General features: G+C 27.1%; 1 protein-coding gene and 1 long non-coding RNA gene across 4 annotated transcripts; one reads left to right on the forward strand and one right to left on the reverse strand.

The window, feature by feature from the left end:
• The first annotated feature begins 701 nt into the window (after window positions 1-701).
• Window positions 702-10,868, forward strand: LOC111041810 (disks large homolog 1-like). 2 transcript variants are annotated; one of them, XM_022326241.1, is made up of 19 exons: window positions 703-949; window positions 1,174-1,305; window positions 2,398-2,513; window positions 3,421-3,501; window positions 3,581-3,655; window positions 4,433-4,684; window positions 4,756-4,995; window positions 5,074-5,161; window positions 5,236-5,329; window positions 5,396-5,609; window positions 5,686-5,846; window positions 6,207-6,456; window positions 6,524-6,629; window positions 6,755-6,838; window positions 8,808-8,951; window positions 9,017-9,189; window positions 9,285-9,394; window positions 9,478-9,569; window positions 9,636-10,868. In XM_022326241.1, the coding sequence occupies exons 1-19, from the start codon at window positions 928-930 to the stop codon at window positions 9,743-9,745; spliced, it is 2,544 nt and encodes an 847-aa protein (XP_022181933.1). In that variant the 5' UTR covers window positions 703-927; the 3' UTR covers window positions 9,746-10,868. The 2 variants fall into 2 exon arrangements, with proteins under 2 accessions (XP_022181942.1, XP_022181933.1); XM_022326250.1 differs by lacking the exon at window positions 6,755-6,838 and having other exon boundaries at window positions 702-949.
• Window positions 10,869-12,606: 1,738 nt separating this feature from the next.
• On the reverse strand, window positions 12,607-15,379 carry LOC111042217. 2 transcript variants are annotated; one of them, XR_002605413.1, is made up of 4 exons: window positions 14,685-15,375; window positions 14,505-14,623; window positions 14,152-14,402; window positions 12,607-14,074 (listed from the first exon to the last, which is right to left on the reverse strand). It is a non-coding gene; the product is annotated as an uncharacterized LOC111042217 (long non-coding RNA). The 2 variants fall into 2 exon arrangements; XR_002605412.1 differs by having other exon boundaries at window positions 12,607-14,402; window positions 14,685-15,379.
• Window positions 15,380-16,394: the final 1,015 nt, after the last annotated feature.

The raw sequence follows: 16,394 nt of genomic DNA on the forward strand, positions 1-16,394 counted from the left end.
GAGAAAATTGAGCCTTGATCAGGCTGTCTGTTTTTTTGCGATTAACTCAGCACGAGTTTATTACCTACTTCACGCAGTATATTATTTTTCGAAATGCAGCATTGTAACAAAGCGGTTTTTTCCGGCCAGAAATATAATACTCAGAAAGTCAGAACAGATAAAATTGCGTATATACTTAAGTGATTTATCTACATCAGTACATGGTTCACTCAGTTCACTGCACGTCGCCGTCTGTGGTAGGTTTTACGGACAGTGGCGGGCAGTGGCGATGACGTGATGACGTATGGCAGGGGCAACGTGTGTCAATAGTGTATTTTTAAACACCATCTATTTTAAGAAACTAGCATTCACCACACCCCTGACCCCGTACAGTTTTCCGCAAACAAACAAGTAAGATTTAGGATATTAATTATTAATCATTATAAAATGGTCTCCTCGAGAATCCGGATCGCTGTCGACTAATTTTAATATTATTTAAGTATTTTCATACATTTAAATCATATATTTGTATTATCATTTATCATCATCATCGCGAATGTCTTGCCCTACCCAGCTGGCCAGCTTTGACAACGAGAGAGCCTAACGTAGGACAAAAAAAAAAAAAATAAAAAAAAAAAAAAGCTACAACTGCAATAACGTTACCCTCGCCACCGTGACCCACAAACGTTGCACAGCTGACGCGATTGATTTTTCCGCGCCGTCTCACACTCTCACGCCTGACGTTAGTGCGTCGCTGTCGTCGATTCCTTTCGGTCTGTGCGTGCGTGTGCGTGCGTCCTTCGCTCTTTTTGGGTTATTGGCCATCGCTGTTAGAGTTTGTTCCGTTACCTTGTAGAACCCTATTATTCAACGGATTCGATTAAAATCTATTTCACAGGACGAAGTAACAATAACATATCTATCTATACGAGGCTTAATACTCCGAAAATGCCAGTCTGTAAACAAGACGGTAAGTAGCGAACATGTCATTGCTGTTTGCAAAACAATTTAAAAACGATTATCGACGTTTTTTTATTACTTATTGATGTCGTGAACTCGTGAAGTACAACAATAATATAATATACCTATTACCTATGTAGTATATTATTTTACTTTAAAACACGTTTGTCGACATTTTTATTATAAGTTTCTATTTTATTTATTTATTAATTCACTTTTTTTTTTTTATCACAGAAACCCTTAGGGCCTTAGCCCTCCTGGAAGACTACCACGCTAAACTCTCCACTGTACCTGACAATGATCTTCAAGTCGTCATGCAGCTAGTGATTGGCGTCTTTAAGTCCAGGCTGTTTCAGGCTCTCGTCGGTAATTAATTTTTATAATATTGTTCACCCATCAAGTACAATTAATTCTTGTAATAGATACCTATTTAATTACATTTAACTATAGATTTTAAAAAGTCAATGATTTAACTAAACATTTGTATATTGATAAATATATTTACGAATTATTTCACATTTTCATGCGTGTTCAGTCGCATGGTAAAAATATAGGTAATTATGTGAAATCACTACCCTAGTACTTAAAATGAAAATCCTATTAATCAATACATATATAGAGGGTGATTTTTTAAGAATGCCCCCCCATTTTTATGTTTAAATTAAGCATATATTCAGATTCTGATTTTTCGAATTTTTAAGTGTAGTTAAATATGATATTTATGTGTACTTAGATTTTTCACAACATTTAAGGATTACCGTTTGGCGATACCAACTTTTGTTTTTCAAATTGCAACCTATATATGTTTTTAAGCAAAATTTGTTTCTAAAAATTTTGGCGTCTTGTAATCGAAATTTGAATGAAAACTTCCTTAGTTATTCTTCTTTACATACTAAGGAATAAGGATAGTAATATATTAAATACTAAATACTTTGTGAATGGATACGAGCTCAATAATTATAATTCGGTTAGGTAGAAATTATTGACGAATATCTTATATTAAATACCGAATTATAATTATCGATCTCATATCCATTTTACAAAGCATTTTAGTATAATAGTCTATCTATTATCCTTATTCCTTAGTATGTAAATAAGAAAACTAAGGGAGTTTTAGTTCAAATTTCAATTACAATACGTCAAAATTGTCAGAAAAATTATCTGAATAACATTTTGCTTTAAAACATATATAGGTTGTCTTATATTTAAGATCTGTTATTATTTTGTGGTGTAGTCCAATTTTATATCATTCAAAATGTTTTAATTATACTTATATTATTATAAATTTTTAGGTATTTAATTTTTTTGTAAATTAGATCAAAGATATCAACTGAAATCTGTGATCTAATCCAATCCCTTTTATGTGTTAAGTGGAAATGTGGAATAATGTAACATGGCACTGTGTGCAATAATAATGCTGTATCTTGATTCTTCACTCATTATGTTTTATTGTTTTAGATATACAAGAATTTTATGAATTGGCACTCCAAGATGAAAGTCATTCTGTAACAGATGAAGATATATCAATTGCACAAAAATATATTATGGATCAATTTGATGCTAAAGTCGGTTTGGTAATTAAAATTTAATATTTTATTTTACAATAAAAAAAGTCTTCAGTCCTATTCTGAGAAATATATTCGTTGTCTTTAAATAAATACAATATAAGTGACAATGTATGTATTTATTATAGTATTATATGCGCCTATAGAAAATGTTATTAATGATAGACCTTAAGTAGTCCAAATTGGCTTAAAATGTTTATTAGGTCACATCGATATAACGGTACTTAATGTAAAATATAAATGTTAACAAATCATGTTCATTTAGGTATACATTTGAAAAATGTAAATTCCTATGAATAAAAACAATTAGAATAAACTTTACTTGCTCAACTGTAGATACCTACTGTAGGTTAATTGTTTGTATTTGTAATATCTAAGAACAGTAAATAGTTTTAATTTAATTTATTCAATTTATGTATAGCAATATTCTCGTTGATTTATTTTATTTTGAAAGATATTAATAGATTTAATAAAGTGTACTGATAATTTAGAATATGCTAAGATATTGCATGACTTATCTCATGAAAATGGTTCCTGTGCTTTTTTACATTATAGGAACATAGTGTAAAAAATATACACAAACTAATTTTCAACTATATTTTTTAGATAGTTATTTGTATATAATATTTTTAATTACCTGATTTTGAACATTATTAAAATCACAACCAATGAATTAGTTGGTATTTAATATGGCAAATGATAATATAACATTATATACAAACTTATACATACAACTTTAACCATAAAAAACAAACTAAATTACATTCAAACATATTCCTGATAATAACTAGGATTATGGTTGTTAATTTTTAACCTATAATATTTAAAACATTATTTGATTTTTTATGTACAATTGCTATCATTATGTTGAAATATGTTATTAATAATTCTAATTATTAAATATCTGTCTTAACAGAGTGATCTAAGTTTTCATCCTTTAGAAACAGAATGCCAACGAGATTACAAAAAGAAAGAACTTGTGGATATAAGTTGTCAAGTATGCGCTTTAAAAAGAAAAATATTTATATAATTTGTGTTTATATATATACTTACATATATATTTATTAATTCTATAGATTAATGGGCTAAGTGGACATACTGGTTATCAGTCATGTGGTGATGCTACTGAACAAGAATCTAATCTTGAAACTGTGAGTGTATTCTAAAATAATTCAATAATTGTTAATTATATAAACTTTAATAATTTGGAAAGTAAATCAACTGAAATGAGATCACAGGAAGTATATATATGTAGAAAAAATGTTTGGTTCCTATAACAGTGGATATTACTGATTATACATCACTGTTTTTGTTTTATGTGGTTTTGATGCTGGATATTGAAGTATTAAAAGATTATAAAAATATTATTATAAAATAAACGACTGTAAAAAACTTTATAAATAAAAAATTTAAAACTATATTATAGATAAATGTTAACAATGCATAAGGCTTTTGGTAGAATGAGTCATAATTTATTATTATTATTAAATAGATCACATGCATTTTGTGATCACTTTCTCTCGTGGTTTTGCTTATTTTCGACAGGTAGAATTCAAAATGTTAAATGTTGGACTTCTATCAAACAATATTTCTATTCCTCAGGGTAATCATTTATCCCCCCTCTATTGCATCTGCTTTTTATTAATGATGTTTCCAGTAAATTTAAATTCTCCAAATTGTTATTACTAATAGATGACTCAGGCTCAAGGTTTAGGTGATATAGGTTATGCCAGGATGGTATTTAAAAATGTTTGACATAATATTTCCATGTAAAAAGCATAAGTTTGCTTAGGTGTATTTAAACGCTTGGGGCGGGCCTGGGATGACTCAAAATTGTTTAACTTATCCAAGAATATTTAAATATTTTTCTAGATTGGTGTAATGGCTTTAATGTGTCTGTATAAAATTATTTTCTAATAACTATCTAGGATGATGAAACTGACTATTGGGAGTATGATAAAATAACAGTTGAAAGGGGCTCTGGTGGCCTAGGCTTCAGCATTGCTGGTGGTGTGGATTCAGAGTCATTAGTCCTCGTGACTCGAGTTAGTCCAGATATCGGTGCAACTGGTCTTCGTGCTAATGATATTATTTTAAAAGTGAATGATCAATCGTTGGAACATGTACCACATAGTTTTGCTGTAACTGCTCTTAAAAATGCTGGAGATGTTGTTACACTAGTATGTTTTGTTTTTAAATTATTTATTGGATGTACATATAGTACTAATTTTTAATCTTTATGAACAATTAGCATGTAAAGCGGCGCAAAAAGGATGCATTTGTTGAACCAGAAAAATCATATACAGTTACAGAAATTGAATTAGAAAAAGAAGACGGAGGTTTGGGCTTCACAATAGCTGGAGGTGTTGGTAATGTTCATCTTCCTGGAGATAGTGGAGTATACGTTACAAAAATTTTAGAAGGTGGTGCAGCTCATAAAGATAGTCGCATGGAAGTAGGTGATAAATTGATAGCCGTGAAAAACACTCTAGTAAGTATTAACTAAACTTTTTTTGTTCACACAAAAAATAATGATTCATGAATGACTATTTGTTGTACTTATTTATAGAATGGTGATGTAGACTTAGAAAATGTTACTCATGAAGAAGCAGTAGCTGCACTTAAAGAAACTGGCGATAAAGTAATACTTGTCATTGGTACGTAAATTGGTTGGTCTTTATTTAATATAAATATACTTTTGTATTTATAGTTGTATCATTATAATTTTTAGTGAAAGAATCTCTTAGCATGCGTTATATAAAACCCAAAACACCTATTAAATCCAGCATTTCTTCAAAATCAAGCAGTGAAAATATATCATTAATGTATGTATATTATTTTAATATTTTATTCTTACATAAATTATATATAAAAAATGTGTGATTTTTCAGGCTTGAAAAAGTAGCTACCATTCGAAGATCTGATGAAGGGTTAGGATTTAATATAATTGGCGGGGAAGATAAAGAAGGTATATTTATTTCTTATGTGGCACCTGGTAGTCCAGCTGATCAAAATGGCATTTTAGAGCCAGGTGATCGTATTTTAAGTGTTAATGCAATTGACATGCTAAATGCTACTCATGATGATGCTGCTATAGCTTTAAAAGTAATTATATTTGTTTTATATGCAATTTTAATAATTAGTCAATTATATGTAATATTATTTTCCAATTCTTCTCTAGGGCGATGGACCAATTGTTACTATTATAGCTCAACAACGGCCAGAAGAATATCATAGGCTTCAAATTAAATTAGCAGACATTAAAGAACAAATAATGAAAAAAGCTGTTGTGTCTTCAAGCACATTACCAAGACCTTCTCAAAAATTACAGTTATTTGTCAGGTATTTAGTTTCAAAATAGTTAGAAGATTAAAATATTAGGGTTCATTATTACATGTCATTATCAGTGTTCAACTTGTTAAATACTCAATGTGCATTCTTATGGGTTACTACTTATTGATCAAAAATTTAGCTTATTAATACTAGATAGTAGATAATATGTATAGTTATAATTTTATTAAAAATACAATATCAATAATTAATTTACATTTTAATTTTATTATACATATTATATAAAAAAACATGGAGTTTAATTAATTTGAAATCTGTGTGTTCTGCATGTATTATATAATATGTATTTTAATAAATAATAACTAATAATCATTTACAATTACAACCTTTTACCCGGTACAAAATATTTAGAGCTTTGTTTGATTACGATCCAAACCGAGATGATGGCCTCCCAAGCCGTGGTATATCATTTACATATGGTAGCATACTACACATACTTAACGCTAATGACGATGAATGGTGGCAAGCTAAAAAGTTGGTTCCAGCTGGTGAAGAGGATCGTATTGGTATTGTACCTTCAAAAAAGCGCTGGGAACGAAAACAAAAGTCAAGAGATCGTACAGTTAAATTTCAAGGACATGTTCCAGTTCTTATTGATAAAGTAAACAATTTTTACTGTGTTCTACTGTTGTATACAAGCTACAGCAAATTTATTTTATTTTATGTAGACTTCCACTTTAGAAAAGAAAAAGAAAAATTTTGCTTTAAGTCGAATGTTTCCATTCATGCGTAGTAAAGCAGATCGTTTGGAATGTACTGGAACAGACCAAGATCGTAAGTATTATTTTTCCTTTCAGTATTTTATTTAAAAATGGTTTAAGATGATTCCCCATTGAATCTGGTTGAATTATTCTTCTCTTCCCTTTATACATAATGTACAGTAAACATTGGGTTTACAGATTATATGCTTTGTTACACTCACGAAGATCCAACATCTGAAGGTATTAATTTAAGCAGCATAAGCATAATTGAACTACTTGTTGGTAAGAGATATTTCACTAGGTATATACATCCTTTCGTTCCTTTCATAACCATTTATTTATTATTTTTTATTTAATAGCATGAAATGTTTATAACTTAATAGTTAATATATTTTTTATTATCTTATGCTTTTTAAAACTAATAGTACTCCCACCTGTTTGCATGATAACAGCAGTTAGCATGTGGATTAATATTTTACCGACACAATCACTACAATTAATCCATTTTAGAAACTTTGTATTTACTAACATTAATTTTTCCTCTTTTGTATTATAATATTATTTAGATTTTTATTTGGTTTAAATTTCATATTTATATGAAATAAAATTATACGTGTAATAAATTTAAAATTCAATATTGCCAAATGTGTCATTCAATTGTGTTCCGAAATTCTATGATATTAACAACCTCAACTTGAATATTGCCTTATACTGTTATTAAGTAAAAAATACCTTAGAAATATCTCAAAAAATATATAAATAAATATTTTTAAATGGATATTGTTTTTAGGTTATTAACAATCTGCTTATTTAATATTATATAATTAAGAAACAAAATGTTTATAATTTTAAATTAAAAGTACTATTCATTAACATTTATGACGTATAACATTTATTCTCTTTTCTTTAGAATATTTTATTTCATCAGTAATCTTTTTCTTTAATTGTATTATTTTCTAGGTATCGTATACAGTGTTGTATAATTATTTGTTTAGATCAAAACACAAAATATTTCAATGGATAAAGATTTTTCTGAAATTTGAATTTTTGAGAATGATAGAGGTCAATTTAAAATTGTTTAAGAATTTTGGTGCACGCATGCTCAATATAACATATTTTTTTAATGTAACACATATTATTACCATATTCAAATAGCAATATTTTTTTTCAATCAACTTTGACGAATAAACTTTTTTTTATCTATACAATGACTGTTTCCTTAAAGCAGTTTCAAATCTTGAGCGTAATTTCAATGATAAAATTAGGGTTGCCGAAGACCCCTATTTTTTTATTCAGTCTTGTGATCATGGGTTATACAATGAGGAATTTCATTATCCTCCTCCACACACCTCTTCATTCAATAGTCACATATTAAATAATGATTGCACTAAACAAATGCAGTTTCCTTAATATCAGTGATTTAGAAAAATGGACTAATATAACTGCCTGTGTGTTTCCTTTATTTAATGCCACTTAATTTTTTTTTTTTTTTGAGGGGGGGGGGCATTTAACATTTTGCTTACCTACCCACCAATATATGTCCATCATTTAAAACAAAAATGTACAGAAACATGTAGACAACTGATTAAAGAATAAACAATTATTTATAATCATGCTTAGAACTAAGTGGATAAAATGTTGGGTAATTTCTCTGATAATTTGTATTATTTTTAATATTTGTTTGCATAATAAATAAAATAAATCAATTAATGCTAAAAATAATTTATTCAAATTTGACACCCTCTCTTCTGTGTCTTTTCTGTTGAAAGAAAGGTTTGTGTAGAGATATTTGACTTTTCTTTTAAATAAAAATAAATATTTCTAAAATTAATAAAACATGACAAATAAATTTGTTTACATCAAAACTTTAAACTGTTGTGAGTTAGTCAAGTGTTGTGAGTTAGTCAAGTGTTGTGATCAAAAAAGTGCTTGAACAACAAATTGCTTAAAAGAATTTGGTTAATCGAATCAGGTTATAATAAAGTGTTGCCATGAAAAAAAAAATATATGTTTTATTGAGTATGTACATCATTTGAAGGGTTAGAATTTGGAAAATTGTATTTTGGTATCCTTTATCTTTCTACAATATTCCCATTTCATCCTCAGGTAGTGTGGCTGAAATATTTTGTGCCACTATTTGTTAAACACTGTATACAATATAATTTTTTTTATATACATTTAATAACAATATGTCATTATATTCAAAAATATTAATTCACAAATTTAATTTGATGTTATGTATATATTTTAGAAGAACCAATTTTACCGTATGAATCTGTTATTAAGAAAACATTAAACTACAGTCGCCCGGTCATTGTAGTTGGAATTTACAAAGACAAAATAAATGATCATCTAATATCAGAATATCCAGAAGAGTTTGGATCATGTGTACCTCGTAATTACTTATAAATTATTAGATATTGATTATACACATTTTAAAATGGTTTGCACATTCCATAGACACATCAAGAGAAATTCGGCACGGAGAAGTTGATGGTGTTCATTATCACTTTATTAAATCACGTGAACAAATGGAGCGTGATATCAAAGAACATTTATTTATTGAAGCTGGTCAGTTTAATGATAATTTATATGGAACATCTTTAGCTTCAGTCCAAGAAGTTGCTGAACAAGTATAATTAATATTATATTCCATATGTACCAATTCTCTTGACTTTATAATATTGTGTTATGTTTTATTCTAATTGTTTCCTTTAAATGTGTATAGAACAAACATTGCATTCTTGATGTAAGCTCCAATGCTATTAAACGTTTACAAGCAGCTGATCTGTATCCTATTACTATATTTATTAAAGCATCTTCTTTGGACTTTATAATGTAAGTAATAAGTATTTAAATATTTAATTTATTGATTTCAAATAAATAAATATGATGAATGTTTTTTTTTTTTTAATATTCAGGAAAATAAGTGATAAAATGACTGAAGACCGTGCAAAGAAAATTTATGACCAAGAAATGAAAGTTGAACAAGATTATAATGAATATTTAACAGGTAAACAGATTTAAATAACATTGAGTTATATTTTTCTTCAATAAATATGTTTTCATACATTTACAGCTATTATAAAAGGAGATTCGTTTGAAGACATTTTTGAAAAAGTAAAAAATGTTATTGATGAACATTCAGGACCTAATGTGTGGTTACCAAATAAAGATCTCACTATCTAAAATTAACATGCTAGAGAGTAGTGATTATTTTAACTGAAAAAAAAATGCATAAGTTTCTAATTATTTTAGAAACATTTAGGTATAGATTTTCAAAATTTGATAATTTATGCTACACCATATATTTTGCAAACAAAAAAAAATACAGGTAACATTTACAGGTCTTTTTAACCATATATAAAAGAAAAAAACCAATATTTTAATCCCCACGCATATAAAAAATGTTTATCAATTCTACTACTAAGGAACAGATATTTACATACTGAACTATAAATAGTTATATATTTTAATAGTATGTAGTAAGTTAAAACTTTAGTTGAAGTACCTAACTATTGTTTACGAAAAAGAAAAAAAATGCTTTAATGTTTCCTTTTATTCAATCTAATATAATGATTATCTTCCACTAGAAACTATAAAATATGTTTAGTTCTAAGAAAGTATTTTATGATTATCATATTTGAAACAATTTTATTTATCATTTTTAAACCCCTGGAAACTAAAAGCTTCCGAGTAATACATTTGCCAATATGTATTACATTGATTTATCTACAATATTTTTGATTCAATTGTTTACTGGTGAACCTTGAAAATTATTAAATTAACTCATGAACAACAATAATTATTATTTTTAAAAACTTTTAAGGTAAATTTCATATTTTGGGGAAATGAAAGAAGAAACTAATGACTTAGCAGTTGACAATGATCGTAAATCGTAAATATTTTGTAGATTCTGAACAAATTTTGTCTTTAAGGAAATTTTGAAATATAACAAATTATGTTGAAGAAATGTAAGCTTATATTAGTTTAGATTATTTTTAGGTAAACCAAGCTATAATTAGAATCGTTTTTTGAATTCAATGATTCATCATTGTCTTTAAATTTAAAGATATCATCGTCAGTCAAGTTATTTAATTCATTTTTTTTCGATCTACTAAATGAACATTTATAATATGCCCATACTCATGATCTTACTATTTTTATACTTAAAAAGCAATATCAAATTGATTTTCTCATTACTAATTTAATCTATTATTACTTTTCTAGTCCCAGAACAACAGTTTAAGTATGTTGGATGAAACCACATTGTATAATTAAAATTAACTTGATTCACGAGCTCTTATTTTCAGAATATGTCACGGATGATAGATACATTGGTTTTATTTATATACCACTATAAGTAAGTGTTCTTAAAAAGTAACAATGACTTCCCAGAGCCTTTAGACATGTGCTAAAATAAAAATGTTAATTTAAATATTCTAAATTCTAAAGTGCATTTCACGCCTAAATACTTTAAAACAGATAATAAATAATATATTTGTTTTTTAAATAAATTAATATTAAATTATTTAACTTATAACTTATAGATTAAGCTCGTTATTGTGTTTTTTTTTTAAATCAACAGTAATATTTTCTCAATGTTTTTTATTTTATTTTTGATCATTTGAGCTAAAAACTATTTAAAAATATACTAACTTACACTGATTTACACTTTTAAATTTTAAAAAACATTGTTGTAATAACAGTTAGGATCATGTCTTACTTATGGCGTTAAAGTGGTTAAAAGAGACTTAAATTGGCAATTTGTTTGATACTTTAAAATTAATTTTTTAATAGGTATTTCTAAAAACTAATAATTTATAATTTAATTATTGAGAAGGTAATAGGCATGTATTATTATTTTATTTATTTTACTTTTAGTAAATAACAAATGTTAAACAATACCTAAGATTTATATTTAACTAGGTTTCCTATCAAGATTTATTACTATTCTAGTCATTGTTAAACTGTTGAAGTAATTTATATTTAAATTTGTTATAATGTACTAATAAAATAATGGTTTATTATACAATTTTATATTTATAAGTTTGTAGGCAATATATGTATTAACATTCAAGTATAACTTATACTTTTTTTTAAACATTAAAATTATCTATGAAGAATATGTATCTTGAGGAAGTTACCTACTGTTTTTTTGTTCACTTTTCACATTCATTTACTATATAATATATTCCTGGTAAAGTAGTAACAGATGGCATTTGGACACATACTTGAGTTTCTCTACAACCAATCTGTCATTTGGTGTTTAATCTCATCTACCCTTCCAAACACGTGTCATGTAGACATGTACTCAAATTAACCACGTAAGTATCAGTTGTGTGTTTATTGTGGTATATAGACGTTTTTCCTCCAGTCCTCTACCCAGTTTTTAAGCAGGTCCGATGTTTCCTCCCTGAATCAATATATGTATAAATTTATTACTAAAACTGGTGTAGGTAGAACAAATAATATTTTGGAAGTGTAGAATAATACATTTACAACATAAGGTATTCCGTAACAATCATCTAAGTATAAAACATTTGTCGAAGACCTGAAGCTCTACAGATAAACAAACTCAAGACTCAAGTGCATCCATTCAATTTTTATTTTTGAATTTTATAATGAGAGCTTTTCATAATAATTTAGGTAATAATATATAAAAAAGTTATGTGAAAACATTTTAAATGAAGATGTTTTGAATTTTTAAAGTTATGTGAGCAATTTTCCAGAAATAAAAAAATTTTTAGTTAGGTATTTTTGATTTTTATTATTTAATTTTTTCATTGGAACTTTGTTACTTTGCCAGGCACCATCTTTTCCAACTTTTTCTCTAACATTGGTAGTTATGTATAAGGAAAACGACGGTGAAAAAAAACTAATAATAACCTAAAATTTCATAATTTTCGTATTTAATACGCATATTAATAGCTCCACATGAGTCAAAATATTTTGATAATGTTTTGATGTATATAAAATGCTTATTTTAACATTCAGTGAAAATTGCATGTATCTGCAATAATTTTTTTTGAGTTACACATCGATTTTGATCTCCAGAATGCACCAACTAGATTCACTCTCACATATTGGAATAGATATTGAAATTGAAAAATCGAAGCATTACTTCAACTACTCATCGTGTACACAACCAAAAAAAAAATTATAGCTCTGCTCAAAATCTAAAAGCTTTTTTCTTCAGTTTTAACAAACACTAAAAGCTAATATTTTAATTGCTCCATTAAATTCAGAGTAAAAAAAAACCATATGATTAAAAAAATGCATTAGCGAATAACGGCTTGGTGAAATAGAGGGAATTATACATGAGACTAATGATAAATAAAGTGTAGTAGGTATATACTTAATGCATAAATTAAGGTTTTAACATTTTCTACTGCAGTTAGCTTTTTCCTTATTTCTTAAAGTTTCATTGTAGTTGTTAAGTTGTTTTACAATAAAATGCATACTCATTGTAATGAAAATGAGTACAATATTTTTTATTAAATATGTATAATATGCTCTTCACAATCAACAAATGAAAAAAAATATTTCAAAACTTTAAATTAGATATGAATTATTTGAACCACCTATTTGAGATACGACGCAAGTCAATAAAAGGTAATTTTGAGAAAACAAAAAAAACTGTTTATGCTACTAGACACCAGTCATACCTATATGGTTATTACCATGACTAAATAGATAGGTATGATCACATCTTTACTGATACGCACATTCCCCTTCAGACCCAGCCATAACTCAGTTCTCGGCTTCTCATTGGCTATCCATATTATCAAATATCAAAAGTTTTTATCTATTTAGTCATGGTTATTACTTATTTCTATTTCATACTAATTATTTACATAACTATTACATTATAAATCTAAATTAACTTGGTTTCAAAAAGTCATCTTATATTTTATTCATCATAGTTTTCATAAGACTTATGTGACTTATTATTTTTCGTAATTTAACATAATTGTATAGAACTGACACATGTTCAAGGTTCAAAGTTTTTATAATTTTAATTTTGAATCCACAACCTCGATAGGTAGTTACTAATAATACATTTTAAAAATACAAGACAAAAAAAAATATTTATGATAACATTTTTGTTCAAGGAATGTTGTCATAAGGATTGAATCATTTGTTGCAAAATTACAAAATATTACTTATGTTATTATTATATAATTTTTTTTATAATTAAATGATTGGCATTGGTTACAAATGTTTTATTATTATTTATTTTACATAATGCAGTTAGTAGTCACTGCATACAAGTTGGTCTAACCCCCTCAAGGAGCGCCAATAGATGTTACACATCATAAAATCAAAATAACCTTAATCCGAATATTTTTTAACTAAAAATGAAAAACATTGATATGTTTTACAAAAATTATAATAGAAAAGTAATTTACCTGTTGTCAAGGTTAGAACTTTAACGTTTTATAGTTTTAAAAGATCAAATAACTCACCATTCTCAATCAATTCTTTCACAATATCTAAACCTCCAATTAATTGATCCTTGATATAAAGCACATATTTATTATTTTGTAAGATAATATAACATTATTTAGTATAGAAAACTTCAATTAATTTACCTGTGAAATGAATATGTCGGACAGTTGGAATATGTTTTAAATTTTCTCGAACAACTTGATCTTTTATTATATCTTATGTCCAAAATTTAGCACCAATTTCTTTAAGTAAATTTATACGGGATGTACTGAACTTACATTTTGGCTCAGACTTTGTTCCTTTCATAAAAAGCAAGACGGGAGCAGAATTTACCAATGTCTTCAGTCTCGAATTTTTGTCTTCTATCTTTCGATGTTTTGTCACCTACAGTTAGCTAAACATGTAAATAAACAATAAATAAAATATTTCTACAAATTAGCTATTGATAAATTTAAAAATACTAGTGCTTGGATATTTTTATTTAGCTGTATTTTACCATCTAATACATCAACTTGAACACCATTACGAAATAATATATTTTGGTACAACAAATACATTATATTTTTATGATATTTCAGCAAAATCATCACTTAAACATTTAACAATTTCAACGTTCTGAAATAATCAAATAATATTTTACTGGTTTTATTCGTACATATATTGTCATTAATTTTACTCGGTATTTGTCTTCTTAAACTAAATCTGCAAGAATGTTGTTCATGTGCTGGCATAACTCAGACCAATAGGCTTAAAAATGAACAACAGACAACCGATTGAACTGAAAATCACAAAATACTGTGTTCATTTTATTAAGTCTTCATAAAGAATTCCATAGATTTTTAATGAATAAAAAAGATCCCATAGTAATATATAATATATTGTGGTCTTATTTCCTCCCTTCTCTACCTACACCGGGCTATACCAAATGTCTAATAATTTTTACTTAACAATTTATATTATATGTTATATTTCATCACATTCACTAAAAAGAGTGTTTACCCATTGACTTATATAAATAAATTAATAATAGAACACGAAACAATGATAAGAAAAGTGTTCTCTTCTAAGCATAGACTTAAAGAGATAGACTGAACATTTAGGCCCGAGGACTGGGAGGCGTGGTCGTGTCAAACGGATTAAGAGAGATAGCACGAGTTTTATCATAAGAGTGAGAGAAATGTCCGCTGCTCCGAGGACAGCCAATTACATGGCTTTAATAGTGCCCGATCACGAGGACAATTGCACGCGTTATCATACCTAATGTTCCGTCTATTTCCATAAGTCTATGCTTCTAAGGGCCAGTTGTACAGTCTGTGATTAAACTCCGATTATGCTTAATCAGCTGATAACAGATATTTAACCGGCCAAACCACGATTTAAGATATATCTAAACATTCTAAACACATTTGTCGATTAGATGGCATTGTGTAAGACATTCTAAGAAAAAAATGCAAATTCATAGAAATCCGAGTATCATTTTGATTAGGTATACATCATCGAAATATTATATTTATAAATAGGCAATATTTATACAATGATAAGGTTATAAATGATTCAAATTTTATTGATATTTTCAATTTTGCTTATTTAAATATAACCATTGATTAAATATACATATAATATATTTAATCAATGATATAACTATACGTCTATCCAATATACATAAAGCGAGTTACTTATACCAAATACTATAGATTATCTATAGTATTTGCTTATACTTAAAGCATATGGAAAATATTGTTTTGTACTAGGGTATGCTAACTGACTATGCTTTAGATGTTAAACATCAAAAACATGTAGTGGGTTAAAAAATAAGTTTGTTTAAAGCACTCAAAGTAAGAAAATAAAATACCTTTTGACTTTTACATTATTTATGAATAATCATTTCTTATTTAATTATTTGTGGCATGAGTTATTTAGAATACAGAGCTTCTAGCAAAGTATTGCTTTGGTCGCAATGTTGTTGGTTGTGAAGAACACAATAAACATTTGACAAAAAGTACTTATTGTACTTTTTTTTATAACAATGCGTAGGTATGCATTTTGTTGTATGACATTCTAACTACAATAAAACTACAAAAAACAGGAAAATACTAAATACAGTAGAAAAGTATAAAAACTTTAATTTTTGTATAATTTATATACCTATATACTATGTTTTATTTGTCATTATTTATGTTATACATAATTTATCATATTTTGGCGTTGGTAAAGTAAAAGTTAGTATTTTGACTCGTAATCATTAAAGAATATTTTTAACTTTTCTAATACCAAAAACCTTTTGAATTTTGATTGTGTACTTAGGTGTACTTAAACACGTCCAGGTAATAAATAATAATTCATAATTCATGTTTGATTCAATTTCAAAAAATCAAAAAGCTCTAAC

Source organism: Myzus persicae, unplaced genomic scaffold (genome assembly GCF_001856785.1).
Source record: "Myzus persicae strain clone G006 unplaced genomic scaffold, MPER_G0061.0, whole genome shotgun sequence".
NCBI lineage: Eukaryota > Metazoa > Arthropoda > Insecta > Hemiptera > Aphididae > Myzus > Myzus persicae.

Coding starts and splice junctions, on each gene's coding strand:
- LOC111041810 (XM_022326241.1), top strand. CDS start 928: ATGCCAGTCTGTAAACAAGACG. Junction 4,685..4,755: donor CTGGAGATGTTGTTACACTA/GTATGTTTTGTT, acceptor ATGAACAATTAG/CATGTAAAGCGGCGCAAAAA. Junction 9,570..9,635: donor TTATAATGAATATTTAACAG/GTAAACAGATTT, acceptor ATACATTTACAG/CTATTATAAAAGGAGATTCG.